The following is a 21,591-nucleotide window of genomic DNA, read 5'->3' as shown; positions in this document are numbered from 1 at the left end:
AGAAAAAAAAAAAAAAAAAACAGGAAGAAGGAAGCCACGTCTCTAGCTATTTTTGTTACCCTTGCAGAAAGAAAAGAGAAGCCCTAAGAAGGGTGAGAACAATCCTTCCCAACCAGGAAAGAGGTGAGAAGGGAAGTGAATGGCCTGAACTGTGCCTTCATTAAAAAAAAAAAAAAAAAGTTTACAGAAGTATCCTTTAATTTCTTATTTTTAAATCAACACAGCATTATACTTCTCTCCCTCATCCCAAGCCATTCTTCTGTGGAAGAATTGCCAAGCTTTCAGTGTCTAGATTTCCTTTCTTTCCACCTAACAGAGTAGCAGACAACAAAAGCTACAGCAACAATAAACTCCATCATCGTCTCCTGAACAGCAGCAACAAGGCACCTGCCAGAGAAATACATCAGACTGAAATTGCTTGCCTTGAACCTGGAGCTGAATTAAATTATTTTGAGTGAGAGGGGACCAGCCAGTCCTGAATGGCTACCATGCAGTGCAGATGAAGTTAATTTCACTGTGACAGGCTTGGGAAGGAAACTAAAGGGAAAGGAGTTATGAGATGGCCTAGTTACCTGGACAATATTTGCTGAGATGAGCTGGGGGTTGCTTTTGCAGTGATCTAGGAGGAGCATGACTCCCTCTATTCGTGTCTGAAACTCCTTTGCTGACAGGAGATTGTTAAGCTCTTTGAGTTGTTCAATCTCTTCCACAGTGCGAAGTGATGTGCGCCGAACTGTCTGATGCGGTAAGAGGAGGACATCAGAGCTGGACCTCAAATGGGAAAGTAAAAACAAAGCAAGTCCTTTTAGTAATGACATTGTCAGTTAATTAAGAGAAAAACATCTTGAGGAGACTTCCTAATGAAGTCAGCTAGATCCTGATCAGAAAAGCAGCTTTGATCTCGTGACAATCGTTAGAGGAGGCAGCCTCTAAGGAACTTTGTCACTACTGGTTACTCAGGAAAACCAAGGCACCAGGGATAGAATTCACTTCAGTTATCTTCAGATGTCTTCAAAGTAGTCATCTTGCATTACTCTGTGGGGAAAAATAAGCACTACTTCAAAGTTATGAGTTGTCTGTATTACAAGGAAATGAGTTGTCATGAAGAAGCATCTCTATAATATGCATTGGAATCTGGATAAGTAGTTCATATGATCGGTACAGGTGAATCCCACTCAAAAGAGATTTAAGGGCATATCTGAAGGGATTCAGAGAGGTGGTAATACAGATAAAAACTCAGGCATTCAACCCACTACTGTGCTCGCAGTATTTCTCCCCTAGAGACAGATTCAGCAGCTTAGAAAACTCAGTGGAAACAATTCCACGTTGATCAACTTCTCCTTGGCATGGGCAGGGAAGGATCACAACCATGGTAGGGAGGTATGCGGTCATCTTCTTGTTATCACTGAGCACAATAGCATGCTCTGCTGCCAGAGGAAAACAGGTAACAAGTAGTTTTCCCACTAGCACGAGGAGACTAAACTCCTATCTTGGATGCTAATCTGCAGTATCGAGAAGGTGCTTTCCATCAGAAAACTCATCACAGGTCTAAATGGCAGACAGCTACGTAAAAAGTCCACATTGAGTTGGTTGTCTTCCAAAGCTGGTCAGAAGTTGTCTTGCTGATGCTATTTGGAAACAATTGATTTAGTCAGGTCAAACCACATGCATGGAAAGTGCCGTTTTGAAATTGGCATCTTCATTCCGGACTGGGACTTCTCAGCAAAATTACCCACATTAAAAAAAAAAAAAAGACTTCACTATGATGTCTTGACTGAAAACATAAGTCCAAAGTCAAAGAGCAGAAACATGACCCTCATACAGCCTCTACATCACTGTCCTAACCACTGCATTGGCTCTTCTGAGCCACTGCAGTTATCTTGTCATCTGTCAATTTGAGGAAACTTACTCCCCCTAGAGAACTTGTTTTCAGCTTAGAGCAGAAGCAGACTTTTTTTTCTATCAGAAAAGGCTCTGTTGGGCAGGAAACATACTCTGGCACAGTTCAGCTCCACCAGAAAGATTTTACTGAGAAGAGGACATGAAAAGCTCGTCACATGTTTTGTCAGATAAAACAGAAGAGTTCAGTACCCTTCATCAGAAGGCAAGTTTTCCTGGGATGTCATCAAGCCACTGTTCCTGGACTCCCTGCGGCCTTTGGCAGATGGAGGTTCAGACATACGGTCTTCTATCCCCTAAATACATACATTAAAAAAGCACCTTACTTTATCAAAGATAAAATAGGAAATCATTTGCTTAAGCACAGATTATCACCAAGATCACACCTACGAAGAAAAGCTTAAGGACACATTTCATAATGTAGAGAGGGAAGAGGGACAGAGATTATGCAATTTCTGCTGGAGGTTTTGTTTTCTCTGACCTAAGGCAGGTTGTAGGTGTTACCATGACGGGCAGCAGTAAATCATCAGTTATGAGCACAAATTGGAATAATGCAGACTAATAGGGAACACGCCTTCTCAGAGAGAATAGCAGAAAACTTTTGGACTCTCTGGAGGTTGGCCCATTATGTTAGAGAGTTGATTTGGTTCTCACTCTCCCTATTCTTGCACAAAGACATTCTTTTCTGGAATATAAATGGAGAGGAATGAAAGGAAAAATAGAGATGATTTTCTACTGGCTGCCAAATTCACAGAGCTTCTTCTGCAGCGCATGAAAGCAGGGCAGCATTCCCAGAATACAGACAATATCACCACTGATTATGATAGCTTTGTGTATATTTGTTTATTTGGGAAATTTGTTGGCACTACTGTTCCTTCATCTGTTGTATTCTGTAAGGTGGGGGCAACAGGGTGTTTATATGGGGTTTTGGTTTTAGGGATGGAGATAAAACCATTTTCTCCTGGCTTCCTACCTTGTTTGTTGTCGATATTCAACAGACAACTACTTTATTTCTGATCACACTGATTCCTTCACTGTTTGGTGATAAACACGCTAAAAAACAACAGTTCATTTCCAGAAGCAAAATGATATAGCAAAAGAAGAACGAGATAAAGAAAGTTTAAATGTGCTTTATCTCACATTGGCAATCTTAGAACTTGCATAAAGATGTGCCTCCTGCCAAGCACTTACTTTCTGCTTAATTGTTGCCATAACAACTTGCAAGTCACGGGAGGGGAGAAATTGTTTAAAATGTCCATCAAATTTTGGATGACTCATCAATATATTCAGCATCTTCCGTCCATAAAACCTAAGGAAGAGAGAAATGAATAAGTATTTTAGCTACAGAGTATTACTGCAATCTCCCTTGCCTTATGCATAAACAAAAGAATTTAATAGAATGTGCTGAGATTTTCAACTCATCACTTGCAGTACCTTCATAAGAAGGTAGTGTACATTCAGCAAAGTGAGATGTTTACCTCCACCAGTCACCACTGCCAATTGAAAAGAAGAGCCCTTGAGGACAGAGGGCAATAGGAGAATGTAATTTCATAGTGAAATTCTGTGATCAAAGGATCCTATGGAGCAGATCCACTTTGCTATTGTAATTTATTTCCAATGCTTTGCTGCTGTTCCACTAAACTTTCCGAGCAGAGAAGCTAGGAAATCAATTCACACTTACTATTTCTTATTCTGTACTACAGGTATAAACATGGGCAGTTAGTTGTGTGTTCTTGCATCTACTAATGGGAATTTAGAGTAACAGAGAAAGTAAGGGGCCTTTGTGTTTGTAACCTGCTATGAAACTCCAGCTATCTCCAAGAGGAAATCAGTAGTTTGTTCAGCCACAGATAACATTACACTGTTGGAAAGAAAAAAATGTAGATACTTTAGACAACTAAATCTGCAAAAGGGATTTAGAAAGACTGAATGCTTTGCTTGAAGAAAAAGGGAATTTTTTCTAGGACAGTCTTAACCTCATGAGGAGGAAATGCTTGGGATCCTTATGTGATAATCAGCTAACACTGCTGATTAGTCTGAGCTCAGCTGATCTGAATAAAAAAATCATTCAAGTCGCAGGAATTTAGCAGCAGTCGTCCTTGTTGGACAACCTCATTTTAGCCAGTGCAGTTGTTTCCCAAGACGTCATTATTCACATTAGGAAATAACTTTTTAAATATTTACTCCATCTTCCCCTCTTTTGCTTTTTTATCATAGCCAGACACCAAACAGCTTTCCATTTCTAGGAGATAAGATGAGGAACTGTCACCTTGTATCCTGATTGCAGTCCTGAGCAAGCTTGACCAGCATGTGAACAAGAAGCTCGACACTGTCACGTGTGCCTGACAGGAGCTTCTCAGCTCCAATCTGCTCCATCACAGTCAGCAGGTGCTCTGCTGTGTACCTCCGCACCAGGACATTGCGGTGACTGGAAAAAAGGAAGCAGAGGGGAAAGGAGAGCCCAAAGGACAGGTATTGGTGCCCGTCATCGCTGGGGAAGCAGGCATGAATCCTCACTGCAATATTTGCCAACAGGAGAAGGCACTGCCCTCAGACAAACACATATTGGCACGAAACAGATACGTACAGAGAGGAGGGAGGAATTCAGTCCCCCTGGACTATCAGATAATCAATTTCTTTCCTGAAATTATTGACTGTGAGAAAGAGGAAAATAAAAGATTCTCCCTGGTGACTCATTGGAGGGCTCCCACCACAGAGAGCACTGTAGTAGGACTGGTGCTTATTCCACCCACTTCTAAATCTGCTGACTCTTGAAAGAGCAGGAAAAGCTCTGTGGAGCATGAAGCTGCAGAATATGCAGCAGTGCAGCCAGTTTGTTTTTTGAAGCTTGGTAATTGTTAAGTGTTCAGATGAATTACCCTTTCAAAAGCTAAGGAAAGGGTAGTAGTCATTTCAGCCGAATTGTCTTTTCTACGCGTGTGCCTTTCCAAAACTATCAGACGTGGCACTAGTATTTTAAGGCAGCATCTACTTCAGGTATCTCATGGGAGTCTGCTTGCGAAGTGACTCACCATCTCAAAGCCAACTTGCAACATCAATTTGAATAGAAAGAGTAGCTCTGAGGACATGACCGTCCTCTTGGCAGGAGCTGTGCTTGTTGAGCAGGCTGTGCTGCACCCAGCCCATCCTCCCCTGCATGCTCCATGACCCAGCAATTAGCATCCCTGTTTCTCAAGTTAGTGGCATAATGATGATGCATGTGTTTTTCTCCCAGAGCCTCTGTGGTTAGTATTGTGAAACAGCAAAGGGCATTCACTGCTGCAATTGCCATTGTCCTTCTTCCCACAAAGCCACAAGGCCATACCATCAACCTCCACCGGGGCTTTTGCTTCCTCATCATTCACCATATCTAGGCAGTGTTGACAGACTGTGAGAGCAAGTAGGTTACAGCAGGACAGAAGTAGATGAGCTGAGGAAGGGAGTAATTGGACACATTCAACTCTTGAGCTCACAGAATATCCAGGATAAAGGACCCTTCCCTCTTTCTGTCCTCCCTCCGTATCCCACCCTTTCTACCTAGCGCACAATTTTAGGTGAAGGATATCACTAAAAGAAGAATCACATACTTGACCCCACCAGCCAGGAGAGCAGCCATTGCTCTTGCAGGAGTCACACTCCCCACCATAATCCTCAGGGATCGATCAGCTGCTTTCTGAATGAAGTCGCTGGAGTCCCCTGTCTTCTGCAGCAAGGCCCGAGCAACCTCCTCTACCTCCTGGTCCATGTGTTTCTTCATGATCCTGAAGAGTTCTCCAAGAGTGCTGATTGCAAAGCGAGACACCTTCGAGCGGAGATTGTTCACCTGGGGAAGTCATGAGGGGAAACGTAAGAATCATCTTGTAAAGAAAATCCATTCCCCTGGACAGAAGTCCCAGGAAACAACACCATTTTTTTTTTCTGTCTGGGTGGAACAAAAGGGCAGGAGATCACAAGCACAGAAACTCAACTTACTCTAACAGCAACTTCTTTTGTGTCCCCAGGCCCACTTACAATCCAATTTCAGTGAGCCTGCAGGCCTAAGAAACGTTGTTCCACATAGAATAAAGTACTCTACTTAGCCCACACCATACACTATTTTGATTTTTAGGCCCTTTCAGTGAGAGAAAAAAAAAAAATAAGAGGCTGACAAGATAAGGAAAGTGCCACTGTTCCTCTCTGTCCAAAAACATAACACTGACCATTTGAGCACTCACTCAGGAAATGGAGTTCATGAGTTTAGGCTCCAAAATTCACAGAAGGAACTTGAGTCCATCTGCTTCTCCATCTACTCAGTCTGTTAGACTCAAGGATTCTGGAAGACCACTTGCAATTCTAGGTGTCGTCACCAAGCTTTTCTAACTTCCAGTGTTGCTCTGAAGTGATCCATGCTTCCAACAAACACTCCCACAAGGGAAAGGAAGAAGAAGCACTTAAGGAGTTGTGTGCTTCATTCAAAAGGCACCTTGGAGGACAGTCCAGCCCTTCTTTTGGCCACACTTGGTTGTGCTTGTTAAGAAAAGAGACTAACAGGCTACAAGTGCTTGTTAAGAAAAGAGACTAACAGGCTACAAGTGCTTGTGAAAGTAAAATCTAGGGCTGGAGTGAAATGAGAACTGAACAATGTCTCTGCACAAGAAAAATCCTCAGAAGCATAAAAATAACGTCAAAATCAAACAAGATAAGCTCTAAAGTCTTCTCCTAATCTTGCTCTCAGTGAGAGAGTCTGAATTCTGCATACATAAAAAGTTTGAAGAGTTCAACACAAGGAGATTCAAGCCTCCAATATCATTAGACACTACATAAAAGATAAGGACTGACTTTCATGGAAAGGAGTTAAGTCTTACCATGTTCTGCAATCAAAGGAAAATTTAATATATTTGGCAGTTATGTAATAAAAGATAGCTTGCTCGGGCCATCAACAAATGCCAGGTTAGACATATTGTCACAAGTTTTACTAAGGAGCTTAGAGCGAGAATTCTGTTAACTTGATAATGGGACAGTAAAGCTGTGTGCCCAGCACATCCCACAGCCAGGATGCTCTAAACACAGAGGCTGCAATGCAAAAATATCACTAGTGCATGGAGGCAGTGGGTCAGTGGAAAGGACAAATCACCAAAAAGCACACTGAAAGAAAAAAGGAGAAGAGATCATCAGGAAACACTAGAAAATATATACCTATATTTAAACCCCAGAATGCTGAGGAAGACAAAGAGGGAGGAAGCTGAGAGGTGAAAGGTGTAGCATTTAATTACAGTTTGGGCAGCTATTTGGGCTGTGGCAAAATCACCTGATGAGTTCTTCATTTGTATATGGCATTATAATGACCACCTAGGTCAAAGAGGAGAGGCAAAGATACACCATGTACCACTATATATATAGACAGATCATATAGATAGGTGACATAGCTATTAGAGACTTAGGATCTCAAAATAGTAAGAAAGGCAGACACTGAGGTCACATGTAAATGAGCAGGTACATAACTAATCTGTGCCCCATGTGCAGCGTATGTGGGACTCAATTAAAAACAATATTCCTACCTCTTTGGTAACTGCCAAGGTAACATCATGAAGTCTACTGAGGAGGATTTCCGAGTGGCAGATGGCCAAGCGTCTGATGTTGAAGAGTCCTTTCCCCTTCAGCTGCCTGAAAGGCAATTACCAAAGAGATTAATATTTCTCACCACCCAAGGAGAAGGCAGCACCCTCACAAATTACTGGGGTGTTGGCTCAAACAAACAAAGGGAGGTGCTCCTCACACAGCACTTAGCTAAACAGTGGAACTGGTTGCCACTGGAGGCTGTCATGATCAAAAGCATCTGCAAATCCAGAAAGCAAATAGATGGTTTCAGGGTTAATTTGTAGCCATTAAACAAGACAGCTTTCCTGAAAGCACTGGCACACAAATTTCCTATGCTGTTCTTTCCTCACTGTGTTCATTAAAGACCTGAGCTGGATGAGGACACAGGGTAGAGTCGAGGCCTAGAGGGCTGTAATGCAGATAACTCAGCACCATTGGGATCCCTGAGCACAACTCTGTCTGCTCACACCTGTAGCAGCTCTCTGCCCCTTACCTGTGCAATGTGGAGGGGAACAAAGCAAAGCAACCATGCAAGGAAGTTGCTTCAAAAGCTGGAGATTTTTCAGTTATTGTGGTGTGAATGGAGCCCAGAAATCAGAAGAATCCCCACCTGAAATTCAGTCTCCTGTTTTCATCTAATTTCAGGTTAAATGGTGATTAGCAACAAAATATCCTTGTGTGACCCAAGCTGAAGGAGGAAAAGTTAGTTTCTAGAAGTGCAAGGATTCTAGAAGATATATATTTTTTTCCTTTTCTTCTGCCACAAGCACTTTAGGTGAAATAAGAGGTCAAGCAACCCTGCAGTCTGTTTTGCAGAAATTGCAACTCCCCATAGGCACCTCCAGGGTAAAGGGCCTTCTCCTGCTGCCAGCAGCAGGACCAGAGAGAACTCCTAACTCAGTTCCACCTAGGTCAGTGTCCTGAGGGCTCCAAATCTCTAAAGTCAGGACTGCTTCTAGTGTCAACACTGTCTTGTTCCATGACTTTTTTCCTTCCTGCTAGAAGACAGCAGAGACCTGCTGTGGCTGTAAGCACTGCTTTAGACAAGGACATGCAAGAGGCTGCCACCACATTTTTGCCCTGTGATGGCTTTGTAGTGGTTTCACTAGTTCCTTTTGTCTATCTGGCCACAGAAGTGCTGAAAGAAAACATTTTTAACTTACCTTTGAACTGAGAGTAAAAAAGGATGAGAAGAAAGGAGGTTCTTACCAGTCACTGCTGCTGAGCCATGCGAGTGCATTGAGCAGCCCTTGCTCTGGATGAGAGAAGGGTCTGGTCTCCCTGGCGTCCCCACACTCAGGCTCCTCTCCCCACTCCAGGCAGCCCAAAGCAATGGCTGGCAGTGAGTTTGCTGTAGGCAGAGGGTCAGACATTGGCAGTACATACCCTTGGCAAGGTATGGCACCACAGAGCATGCTGCAAACCACACTATCAGCTAAGGTTACATATGGGTACCAGCTGGCTTTGCCTTCAAGAAACTTCCCTGCTTCCTGGCTTATTGCTTTCCCCAGCACCCAAGCATCCCCCCTCCACCGGGTTCCAACTCTTTCTGTAAACCTGAAATCTGCACACTGAGTCCTGCTGGGCTCAGGCAAATCCCCAAGGAGCAACCTCTGGGGAACCAATACCTCATCCTCTAAATCCAGCAGTGTATCCGCTTCCATTCATTTCAAGCATTCTAGACAGCAGACAGCTGAGTGCACATATATTTTAATATACTATTGGGAAAGTAGTAGTTTATAGTTTTTGTTATTTTTCAAGCATTATGAATATTTACTATTTCGGTGATACACACTGGTTGTACTTTGAGGACACCAAGGTGGAATTTATTTGTCATCAAAGGTACTCGTTTGCAAACTGTGCCGTGCCTAAGCTTTCTCTTGTGGAAAAATGTAATTTCTAGTCTAGATAGCTGTGACAAAAAAAAATAAAAAAAAAAAAAGACCTTCCAAACATGAATTGGGAATATGTAAATACAGATGCAAATTGTTGGCAAACACGCTCTCTTGATGATATATGTAGAAGGTACAACAAAATCGAGATGACAAATGTGTTTGTTTAGAAAACTATTTTATAGTTTTCATGTCTTGCTCTGAAAAGCTCATTTTCTGAAGTGTAGATGAAAACACCTGAGTTGTCTGGAAGTATTGAGTATAAATATTGCATAGAATCTAGATGAACTGATGTGGACTTTATAGAATTTAAGCTTCCTTGTGTATTCTACAAAATGTGGAGAATGGAGGAACTGTAAAATCAGCAGCAATTTTTTAAAGAATGCTCTAATGGGCCAAAATTCAGATCTCACTGATGTTAGTGATGTCTGTACAAATACGTAGATGTACACATTCAACATGAATGGAGAGTCATGTCAGGCAAGTTCTAGTCAATTTTTAAAAATCAGTAAGTAGCACCTTTAGAACACACCATTTGAATTATGATTCCTAGCTCTCTTTTTCGCAATTCACAACATTAGGTAGGCTACCCACAAAATAGAAATGAGAATCTCTGTGCATTCAGTATCTGCTGCATATTTATTGCAAGTAGCAGGCAGTCTGGGGTCCTCAAGTAGCCTCTCTTGTATGTTATCTGCTGCAACAGTAGAAAAGCTAGCATAGGCAGAAGACACGGCAGCATCATAGAATGGCCTGGGTTGAAAAGGACCACAATGATCATCTAGTTCCAACCCCCTGCCATGTGCAGGGTTGCCAACCACCAGACCAGGCTGCCCAGAGCCACATCCAGCCTGGCCTTGAATGCCTCCAGGGATGGGGCATCCATAACCTCCTTGGGCAGCCTGTTCCAGTGCGTCACCACCCTTTGTGTGAAAAACTTCCTCCTTATACCTAACCTAAACCTCTCCTGTCTCAGTTTAAAACCATTCCCCCTTGTCCTATCACTATAGCTGATAGTAAGTGCTAACTGATCATGGTGGTACATGTACATGTACAGTGAGTTAGCCCTGCAAGTATAGCTGCCTCCCTGTTTAAGCTACTGGCTGAAGCCAACACCAGTGTTATATTTTGGACTCTCAGTATGAGGTTAAGACTTTATCCCTGGTTTATTCAGTTAAACTTTTCACTGGATCCATAAGAACAGCTGCTCCAGTATCATTGGGCTGGAGTGGCTTCAAAGCAGGCTTGCTCTCAATCCTCAGGATAGGATTTGGACCTGAGGTCTCACCTGTGTTTGGGGTACAAGCAGTTTGTGCTCCTCATGGGAGAGAAGAGCTGGTGTGGCAGCTGCTGTGGAGCAGACTCACCTGAGGAGTGCCGTGGGAAGCTGGTGTCCTGGCTGATGACAGGAATGCTGGGCAAGGAGGGCCTGTTGACCCGCTTCCTCAGCCTGGTACCAATGCTCGACCTGCACACATTGCTGGTGTTGGAGGAGATGGAGAGTGCCCCATTGATGTGTGGTGGGCCAAAGTCTGCAGAGACAGAAAAGCACCTTGTGAGTAGGATGCTGGATAGGGTGACTGTAGGCTTGAAAATGGCTAGAATAGTTGTTGGAGTTGGGCAACAATCTGTCGTCCTGTTGTCCCAAGCACAACATTTTGCATGCTAACCTGGGACTGATAGCAGAATGCAGTGATTCTCCACTCAAAAATGAAGAAAACTCTGCACTGCCTTTCCTTTGTTTTCCTGTTTCAAAGGCCAGATACGGAAGCTACATTTCTTGGACTCCCACCTCAGCACTCCATACCAGCATTTCATAAAACAGCAGCAAGAAAAAGAGCAGATAACCTTGTGTGGTGCCCTTGGGTTGTGGTGCTGACTTCTTAAGATCACTGCAGCAGCACTTATGGTAGTGCATGCTGCAGGACAATCGGAGCCTGTCAGCTGCAATTAAGTCAGCAAAGCCGTGCATTCACGTGGGTAAAATGTAAGTGATGCTAAGGGCTCCAGCATGGGCTCAGCAATGCAAGCTCCTCTGCTGGGGGCAGAGAGCAGAATAATCTGTCCTATCATGTGAGCAATAATTTCTTTTTGCCTTTTAATTGGAAATAGTCTGGTTTCTGCTGTTCCAGGTTGCACCTTAGTTAAGAAGCTTTCAGACTCACCCATTCACCTTCCCTGTAAGCTACTCTCAATTAGAGAGTCTGAAGCCCAAATGTCATTGCAAGACTTATACAGTCTGCAAGACTTGGTAGGAGAAGGAGGGGAAGTTATTTATATTCTGTCACTGACTCGCTATGGGCTGCAGGCAAGACACTTCATGCCTCTGTAATTTTCTTTGGAAAACAGAAATAAATCATATTCTAACTTCCACTCAGATGTAAGTGAAACAGCCTTCCAGTTTGATTTCATAGATATTTACAACACTATGCAAACAGTAAACAAGTGAACACAAAGCCCCACAGCTATAGCAACCACTCACCTTCCCCAGCCACGCCCCCAGGGTCAGCACTCCAGGTGGAGACCTGCAATGACTTCTCCTTTGCTCTCTCTTTCTCCCTCTCTCTGAGCAAAAACTCCATCTCTTTTATTTGCTTCTGGCGCATTTTCTCCTGAGCAGACTTGGATATGGTGATATGGATCTGGTTGTATAAGAAATGCATCAATGAGCATGAAGAGAGATGCACAAACTGCACGTGACCCCTCATCAGGAACACAGCGCTTGAGCATCGTGGTCTTTAATGCATGTTCCACAAATATCCCAATTGTTTCACAATATTTCCTCCTTTTCCTCATCTCAATATCCAATGGTCTATAACTGTTTCCAAATCCTTCCACTGGTTCAAGACACTGCTTTGTCCTGCTCAAGCCAAGAGGAGTGCCCCAAAAAGCATAGCCCACATTACTAGAGGGCAGACAGCTTGGTTCCTACAGGCCACGGCAGAAGAGCAAACACCACTCACAGCTCTTCCTCCATTCTCTGCTCCTGAGGAACTCAGTTGCGCCCTGAAAAGAATGTGTCCAGAAGAGGATTCAAACAAAAAAGCTTGAGAAACATTGGTCTTAATGAAATGAAAAATTGAGAGTAACACAGTTATGAGGTACAGCAAGCAAAGTAACAAAAGAAAACTGCTCTTTTGCAACCTTGCTTACACCTAACGTTATGATCTTTGCTTCCAAGCATGCATGTTACACACGTTTACTGAAAGTATAACTGAATCTACCATTTAGATCTGCACTGAATTGGCTTTCATAGGTGAAAAATGCTTCCTTCTTTGTCTTAGTGCTATCCTCTCAACCAGCATCTTCTGCACCAGCAAAAACGAATGCCTCTCTCCACGTGAGAGGAAGATGATGATTTTCAGTGACATTTTGTTACTGAAGTGGTCACTGACATTGAAAAAGAAACCTGCTCACCCCTACCCACAGCCCTTACCCTTCCACTGCTGTCCTTCCAGTCATCGTCCTTCAGAAGGCAAGGACTTGAAAGGTGATCCATCTCTTTGGACTGGCTGAGGGGCAGATCTGCCAATGGGGGCACAGGTTCACAGAGATGCCCCACAGACTTCAGGCTACAGGCAACACGATGCTGGGGAATAGACAAGATGGGTTCCAGAGTCCGGAGTTCTGAGGAGATATGAATACTCATTGTGTTTGAGAAGGCGCATAACATACAGAAGCAGAAGTGTACTTGCTGTTGGCAAATGATGACAAAGGCCTCAGCTCCTGCTAAGTAGCTGTGTTTGAGAACAGAAAGAAGATTGTCCTCGTCAGCTTCTTATCTGTTCCTACCCATTTTCATTTTAGTAAATCTTTTTTTCCTTGGGTTTTGATTGCTATAGGCCTTCATAGAGGTATCAGTATTTCCTCCTCTTTGCTGGAATATTTTAGAGGTCATCTGAAGGAAAACTTGAGATGTCTAGAGTCGTACCAAAAATAAAACTGTGTTCTCAAAGTTGCATTCATTCTCCCCAAGGAGTTTCATTATAAATTGTAGGAGATTAGCTCACTTCTTGGGTGGCCTCGCTAAAGGCTGATTCTCTTATGGGGAGTAGTACAGTACAGCTCATTCTGAAATGCTCTCCAACAGAGCTGTTAAGACTCAGAGAACTAATCATTCCTCACATAGCTTCACAGATGATAAAGTCATGTAATAGCCAAGTAGTAAAAAAAGGAATAACTTTTTTAAATCAGGATTTTTTTTTTCCCTGCTGAATGGCCAGGTCGATAATAAAGAGAGAGAGAAAGAGAGATAGCTTAATGATATAGCTCATTTCTAGTCCAGAACGTATCCACCAAAAATGTCACCTTACTTACTCAGCAATACTTCTCCCTAGCTGCATTCAGCATCCTAGCTTCATGTCAGCAATAAAGTAATCATTGCTACAGCGTACGCTCGTTATTTGGCAGAGTTAACATCAAGCTAAGAGACCAGTGAATCTTATCTCTTTTTCTACATCAGCAAAATTATTTGTTAAACTCTCATCTCTCTCATCACTCCAAGCTCACAGATGGCAAAGAAGCAGCAATGGTGTCATTGAGGTTTTCAACTTAAAAGTATTGGCTAACACAGATGCAACTGACACTATTTTATCTTGCAGAACTTTTATTGCTAGTCATAATGCAAGGGAAAAAACAACAGCCAACAGTCACCTCCTAACCCAGCCTGAATTTGCAGAACTGACAACTGCAGATAGAGTAGGGGAAGATATTCATAATAATAAACCTAGCTTATGTCATTTAAAGTAAATTAGTTGACAAAAAAAAGGAAGCTTCTGTTCATTGCTCAGCATTTGATTTAGACTTGTGTTTTAAGAGGATGGAAGGCTGAGTTCAGACAACTACTGCATTGACTTAAGTCCTTCATCTTTAAATGGAAAACTCACAAGGACTTAACGCATAACATTTCACTACTTCTTCCAGTGTAAAAACATGAGATGTTTGTGAATCTACTTCAGATCTCACAAGGGTTTGGTTCAGGATGAGAAAGTGCTCTGAGTGAAGGTTTCCTCCTCCAAGCACAGGTGGAATGAGTGGGAGCATTTCTCATTTCTCTAATCTTCAGACCATGAGAGAGCACTTAGTAAGATTTAAAAAAAAAACAAAAAAAAAACAACAAAAAAAACCATGAGTGTAGAAAAGAGCACAATGTGGAAAGGTTGAAAGAATTTCTTTTCCTGCTGTACATCTCTAGGATGCCAGAATACCCCCCCCAGCTAATACCATTCAGACCCCCTGCTGGAGTTATATTCACTGGATCATCAGAGCCCTTCTCCCAGTTACAGGGCTCTGGAGTAGTCATCTGAGCATAGTAAGGAAAGCAAAAAGTTACAGGATGGTTTTCAATGGAATTTCACAGTGCCAACCATAGGTCAGGATCCCCATGCTCATTTTAGGATACTGATGACCCGTACCTACCCAGAGATGTAGGGGTCTTCTCTTCTGTTCTGCTGCCTGATCTTGGCCTTAAGAAAATTGAGGAAAAAAGAATATATGAGGGAAGAGAGAGAGAGAAAGGAGAGGGTTAGCTTTAAAGGAGGAAAAGTTCTTTAGCAAAATCACTCTGGTGAGGAAAGATGTGCAACCCATAAAACCAGTGATACTGAAAGCTCATTCATTGCCATTAAGCTTTCAAGTTGTAGAGTCACACAGCTCCAACTAAAACATTTAGTTCCAGCTGAAGTGCAGGAATCAGATTCCTCAGTGTGGGCGTTCAAGATCCAATTCTGCTGTCTCTTTTTTGGAGCTAAGTGGTTCTCTCTTTTACAGACGCCTTTCTGAATCAGCAAGAGATGTTACGTCAGTCTTCAGTCTGTACAGAGAGACAGCTACATCTACACTGCAGAAGTCTAACTTTGGTGGGTCGTGATTTAAACTGATGACAGTATCTTGGTACAAATGATAATACCACAGCTCTGTCATTAGAATAGTATTACACCTCCCTGTCCTTTCAAGAGGGAAGAGTTTTCTTCCAACTCAGCTAGTACATAATGTATTCAGATTGCACCTTCAATGCTATACTGAAGTTTTTTTTAAATTGGAACTGTGTTTCTGTTACTTATTTATGGGTACAACAAGGATAAAATTGGCAGCTAGACTTCCCTATGCATACCCAAGTATCTGTCCATCATTTACAGCCCTGTAACTGTTCCCTAGCACCTTGCCCTTTTGATCTTAAAACCATAGGTAAATATTACACATCTATAGGATTATACATCCAAAAACAGATTTATCCTTGCTCTCATTCCACAGCGAAGACCCAAAGAGAAGTTAGGAGCAACATTTACAAAAGCAGCGCCTAAATTTGGTAGGCAGCTATATAATAGCTAATATTTGCCCCAGCATATTTTTGCAGGTACAGATACTGGTTTCTTACAGGTATAGATATTGGCAAAGTTCACACACAAAACCAGATGCTGAATTCAGGTATATATAGCACAGCTCCTAAATGGCATCACAAGGATTAAAAAGTGAATTAGAATCAGAACCAAGCAGAGCATCTGCTCTTCAGTTCCTCAGAAGTTCTGTCTCCATCTCCCCTGCCCGCTCTTTAAAGAATATTTATGTTGGGTTTGACATGTTGAATCACTATAGATCACAATCCAGTGAATACACAGAAATTTGTACAAATACATTGGAGAGTCAGCTGTGGAAAACAGCCTTGTGGGATGTGCGAGTTGAATAGAATACCAGAGGCAGATACTTTGGCTTACCTCATCTCCAGGGGCTCTTGAGAAACCAGCTGCTGCAAGCTTGGGAGAGGTATTTCAGTGCTGCCAGGATCCCTGTCAGATGGTCTTGCTGACTTGGGGATGGGAGGAATCAAAGCCACCCCCAGTGACTTCTTCCTTTCCTCATCACTGCAGTACAGAGACTGCAATGAAGCCTGGAAATAGGAGAGCAGTGCTCAACCCAAGCACACAGCTCTCCTGCTTGATGCCACAAACAGTTTAGCTGTACTTTTCCCTAAGACTGAGGAAAAAATGAGTCAAACCGTTAGCATGTCTTGGCCTGGGATGGGCAATGGAAAGTCAAGTGGTGAAGGAGGGACCATGTCCCATGCTGTTGACAGCTCTCCCCCTTTGCTCACCTCTGTGGCAGCAATCTGCTTGGCAGATAGGATGTTCTGGGGTGGTGTCACCTTTATTAGCTTTCCTAGGGCATTGAAATGGGTTTAGATTGCTATTCCTCTGCTGTCCAAAGGTGCCCACCAGCCATTACTGAGCCCCAGCCAAGTCCCCACAAAGTCATTTTGCATACTGTCAAAACTGCTTTTCTCAAGGCCATAATTCTTTTTCTGCTGCTGCCCTTTCAACATTTCCCTATCAGCCTTTTGGTTCAGATGCTAATGTGCTCTCCAGATCCCACACAATTCATCACTGTGGGCTCACTGACATTTATTAGGTTCACTGGAGCTCCCTACCCTGCCACTCTGTGTAAAGGCTTTCTGCCTGCTGAAATCATTCAGCTTGGCAACATCACCCCTTCAAGCTCCCTGCACCACGGCTAGGGAGGGCAGTGGTAGGAACAGAGCATCTTTACACAGTACCCTATCATTCTTCTTGTGGCCAAAGAGCCAAATCAAGATCTGTTCAATCTCCATTGAAACCAACGGAGTTAATGTCAGGGATGCATATGTTCCTGTAACTGCAGGGCTGAAGTGAAGTGCACTAGCCTTCTGTTATTTTTCCTCTTTATACTAAAGCTGCTATTCTTCTGCCCTCTCGTGCCCATCTTGACAAAAACCAAAACAATTGCATCTCCTGTCTGTCCTGCAAAGCCAGTCGCATGGATAGAGCCTGGGCTCCACTTCTCCTGGCCAGAAGTGCCAATTCCCATCATTTAACCCTGGGCAGACAGAAAGCAACAAAGCCACACAGAGGCTGCTGAGCTCTAGCAATATTGCTAGAAGCAACTGTGCAGAAGTACACTGCTGCACTTGGAACTCAAAGTTCAGTTTGCAGGACTGTCAGCTCCAGCAAACATTTTTGCATCTAAACCAGAGCTGGTATAAGAAGCTGGCAATACACTGGTATGCCTGCAACAATAGCAGCCATGGATGATTCATAGAAACGTGTATCTACCAACTGTAAAAGGATATGCTTGGCCAGGTGAAATATATTTTCTTGCTCTGTGTGGTTAACTGATAGTTTTTCTTGGTCATAAAACCACAAGTGGAGCTCACAGAGAGCACAGAAGTATGCTCCTATTCACATACACTGGAGACACAAAGCACACTGCAAAGACAGCCTGAAATGCTGAGCACATCCACCTGAGCTCTTCCTTGGCTCAGCTGCCACCCTGTGCTCACATTATGTGAAAAGAGAATCTCAGAGCTCAGCCCACAGGAGTACACTGAAGATCCACCACATGTGATTTATCTTGTTTCCGTACCTCTGATGCCAATTCTTTATGGTTGCCTTCATTGCCACCATGATCTGTGCCATCCTCCCTGAATTCCTGCTCCCCATTGCTCATCCAGCTGGGCTCTAGGGGAGGAAGACTGTTCTGGATAGGGGGCACGGGCTTGGAGGTTACCAGGAGCCTCTGGGAAGCTGACCTGGAAATTGCTGGCTTTAGGGCAAGTCCCTTCAGGTCACTGCTGTCAGTTAGGCCTGCAAAACAGAGAGATGCAATGTAAGAGAAGCAGCATTTCAAACACAAAGCACCTGGAGCTAGATATTACGTTTGACAGATTTCTTGGAAATCTGGTATACAGTGGTACGCTGTGCAGTTAGCATACAGGTATGGCCCTACAGCAATGAGAGAGCTACGTGGGAGATGGAGCAAGGAAGGTTATTGTAGAGGGCACACACAGAGGGCAGGGGAGATATGTTCAGTACTAATATGCACTAGCTCTCTAGGCTGGGAAAGACCCTGCCTCCTTCTGAAGAGCGGGCAGGCTCCAGCCTTACCTCTCTGTGGGGCTAACAGGCCCTCAGACATCCTCCTCTTTTTCAGCTTGTCCTTGATCTGAGTAGTTTCCAAGGCAGCACTGCTCACCTCCCTTTCCTGAGGATGAGGAAGGGAGGAGAGATCACTTCCAGCCCCAGCATCAAGATCCTGCACACTAGCCTTGCTGTCCCAGCCTCCAGGGAAGAGATGGCTCCTAAGTATGGAATGGAAAGAAGTGTGTTAGTTGGTAACCTTGCTGCTTTACAACCAACCATTCCCATGTCAGTCCTTGGCTTCAGTGAACACTGCCAGTAAAGATCTGCACAGTGTTACATGTTTCAGTTCAAAGCAGAGAGACATCTTAGTAAGCAAGCAAACTGCACCAGTGGCATCATCTAATCCACAAAGTTAGATCTGAAGGGCAAGCAGAAAAAGAACTTGGAACTTAGCAATGGCAAGGCGTGCACCAATAGCGTGAGTAGATACAGAACACCCAATTTAAGGCCAGTAGGGCTGCAGTCCCTATCATGGCTGGCAGTGGTCATCATTCGGATACTATTGATAAAGTATAAAGTGTAACAAACTAATGATAGAGATGTGATGCCAAGAGCACCTCCAGAGGAGCGCAGGATCATCCACATCCCTGTCAGCTACCTGCTCTGACACAGAAGCACCAGAACTGACCTCTAACAACCATTTCTTCCTAAAAACAGGATTTCTGTTGGGATGAGTTTCCCATCACACATTAAACCGCCTTCCAACCTCACCTCCTTCTTCAGTAATCCATCTGCTGCCACAAAGCTGCAAGTTTGAATCAATGCTTCCAGCCCGCAGAGGTCTGCATCTGGGTTTAACTTTTGGGACGCTCCCACAGTAGACAGCAACTGGAGCATCATACTTAGCTTTAAAATAAAAACAATACAAGTGACTTGGATTTGCAGCATTTAAAAAAGAGCAGGAAAAAAATACATAGATAAACAGACATCCTTTTTCCATATCAGACTGACACATCAGTATTAACTTACGGTCCTGACCTCAAGGGCCTTAATGACTTCATGCCACGATGTCTAGAGAGATGCTTGCATTCCAGCATTTTGACAGCTGAATGCTCTGGAAAATTACATGTTTTTCTGGTTGCCTATCCAAGACTGCGGAATTTCATTGTCTCCTCTCAAAGGACAGACAACCTGCAAAGGTATCTAGAACTTGGCAATATCTAGGGAGTAGCTACTTTACAAATCTGGTTTGAAAGCTCTTTGCTTTCTGTAATTTCCAATGAATTTTTTAGTTTTTATGTCCCTCCACAATAAATTACTAGGGCACAAACAATTAATCACTAGGTGCTATACCTAAGAGAAGGACCGTGCACTAGACATCCTCTGTATTCAATAAGCTTATTGGGATATTCTATCTGTAGGATGCATATTGTCCATCCAAACATTCTCCCTTGTTCTGTTTCACTGTTACTGGAGTTTATTACTCTGCTTCAAAGATGCTTCCTCTCAACTAAAAGAAACACAGTCTGGCTCAGAGAAAACTTCTGATCTTAGTTATTCCTGAAAATTCAAAGCTATGTACAGCATGTTTCCCTGCCTTTCATCCTGGCCAATATATTCCCCATTACCCAGCCTCCAAGGTTGGGCTCTCACTCTTGCAGAATGAAGAACAGCTGCTACACTTGCCAGCACGGCCGGCACCTCCGGGGCTACGCGATCAGTGCTGTGAATGCAGCCTTTGTAGGGGCTCTGCCTCCCTGAGCCAAGCAGCATTCCTGGGCACCAGCATCTCTGCTGCGAGCAAACGTGCTACAAAGGCTGCAGCAGCAGGGTTGCAGCAAGCCATGGCTGCAGAGCTAGAGGTCTGTCATCTGCTGCAGCCCTTTACCTGCTGCAAAGTTATCTTCTGTTGCCATGGGAGGATGATAGGCTTTGTCCAGACGAGAGGCTGCACGTGGTGCCTGTCACTGGGCCTGACACAGCTGCCACTGGGGTCCTTTGCAGCATCAGGGGCCTGATGGAAAAAGGACACTGCTAGTACAGCTGACAACCATCACCTTTACCCTCTGGTATCACACATGGAACATGGTAGGAAACTGCTCAAGCCAGGCAGCGTTAAAACACCATAAAAATACATTCAGGCTCTGCATTTTCTACATTTTGCCAGAAACACAGCCAAATACTGGAAGATGACTGTTGACAGCATAGCAGGGAAGTGTAACTCCAGCGCAGCAGCTGCTGTTTCCATGGCTGGATGGGCATGGCAGCCAAAACAGTTTTTCTCACCACACTCACTGCCGTCGGACCTGGCACTGCACACTGGAGCTTTATAGTTTCATGTGTTCAATGCCAAAGAATTGTAATGTTGAAGTGGATCTACACCAAGAACGATCAATAATGGAAAAAAACTGAGGGGCAGAATGGTTTCCCTTTTCAAGTCAAGCATACTTGCATTAACAATGGGGTACATGGTCATCAGACTGGTATGTACCCCTTTCCCATCTGAGAAGGGGTAGGAAGGCCTAGATCAGCTTTTATGACACATTCATGAGTAATTCTGAAGTACAACTCAAACCATAAGCCAGATGCTTCCAGATCTGCCATCTTTTGGGAAAGGGAGGAGAATAGCAGTTGACATAACCTCTTGACACCTCAGAAAGTCTGAGCCTGTAGCATGAGCCATAACCATGGATGTCAGCTGTCCAGAAACCACCTTCCCTGCTAACACCAGCAAGTGCACATCCCACAGGGCTAGAGGACTTGTAGGCAGTGTAATAGGGTGCAAGATATACAACAGTAAAAAGTTCACTCTCTGCCCACCTGTGCAGTACTACAGCAAAACACTTTGCAGCTCCAGTTCCTGTGGTCTATTTCCTTACCAATTTGGCTGCTTTAAAAGCTCTGGAGATTTCCTTTCACCTTCTGGCAGAGGCTTCAGTCACCATACAAAGCTTTGACTTCTTTAATTGTGTTGGCCTACTTTTTACAGCCTAACCAGAGAGGTAAAAGGGCATTTTGCAGAGCATATCTTAGGATGAAAGGTCAGAATGGTAAGTCAGAAGTAAAATTCCTATAAATGTCAGTGGAAACAGAAGGATGTCAATGAGAATTGCTTTTTCAAATCTACTGATAGGTGTCTATAAAGCTCTGCAGAAAGAATGGCAACCACACAGTAGCTAAGTGCAGCCAGGAGGATCAATCACAGAGAGCTCAGTTAAACTACTACAGCAGGAAAAGACACCTCTGCTTTTGATGGGAGAAAGAAGCAGGTACTTATTATCGTGTTCTGTGAGCTTAAAGCAAGTGACAAAGAGCACTTGAGCAAGGACTTT

At 43.6% G+C, this 21,591-nt stretch overlaps 1 protein-coding gene across 1 annotated transcript in view; it reads right to left on the bottom strand.

The window, feature by feature from the left end:
* TOGARAM2 (TOG array regulator of axonemal microtubules 2) overlaps positions 1–21,591 on the bottom strand; it is a 46,786-nt gene that overhangs the window by 9,500 nt on the left and 15,695 nt on the right. Inside the window, 17 exon segments of the mRNA XM_031552307.1 lie at positions 573–771; positions 2,092–2,195; positions 3,091–3,208; positions 4,169–4,327; positions 5,487–5,722; positions 7,437–7,542; positions 8,686–8,827; positions 10,736–10,900; positions 11,851–12,010; positions 12,805–12,995; positions 14,787–14,833; positions 16,082–16,254; positions 17,763–17,983; positions 18,284–18,460; positions 18,463–18,477; positions 19,031–19,165; positions 20,148–20,273. Coding sequence (XP_031408167.1) covers positions 573–771; positions 2,092–2,195; positions 3,091–3,208; positions 4,169–4,327; positions 5,487–5,722; positions 7,437–7,542; positions 8,686–8,827; positions 10,736–10,900; positions 11,851–12,010; positions 12,805–12,995; positions 14,787–14,833; positions 16,082–16,254; positions 17,763–17,983; positions 18,284–18,460; positions 18,463–18,477; positions 19,031–19,165; positions 20,148–20,175 — 2,376 coding nt within the window. The 5' untranslated portion in view covers positions 20,176–20,273.

The sequence above is a fragment of the Meleagris gallopavo genome, chromosome 2, assembly GCF_000146605.3.
Source record: "Meleagris gallopavo isolate NT-WF06-2002-E0010 breed Aviagen turkey brand Nicholas breeding stock chromosome 2, Turkey_5.1, whole genome shotgun sequence".
Classification (NCBI taxonomy): domain Eukaryota; kingdom Metazoa; phylum Chordata; class Aves; order Galliformes; family Phasianidae; genus Meleagris; species Meleagris gallopavo.
The sequence above is the reverse complement of the archived record's forward strand: the minus strand, read 5'-3'. Positions and strand labels throughout refer to the sequence as shown.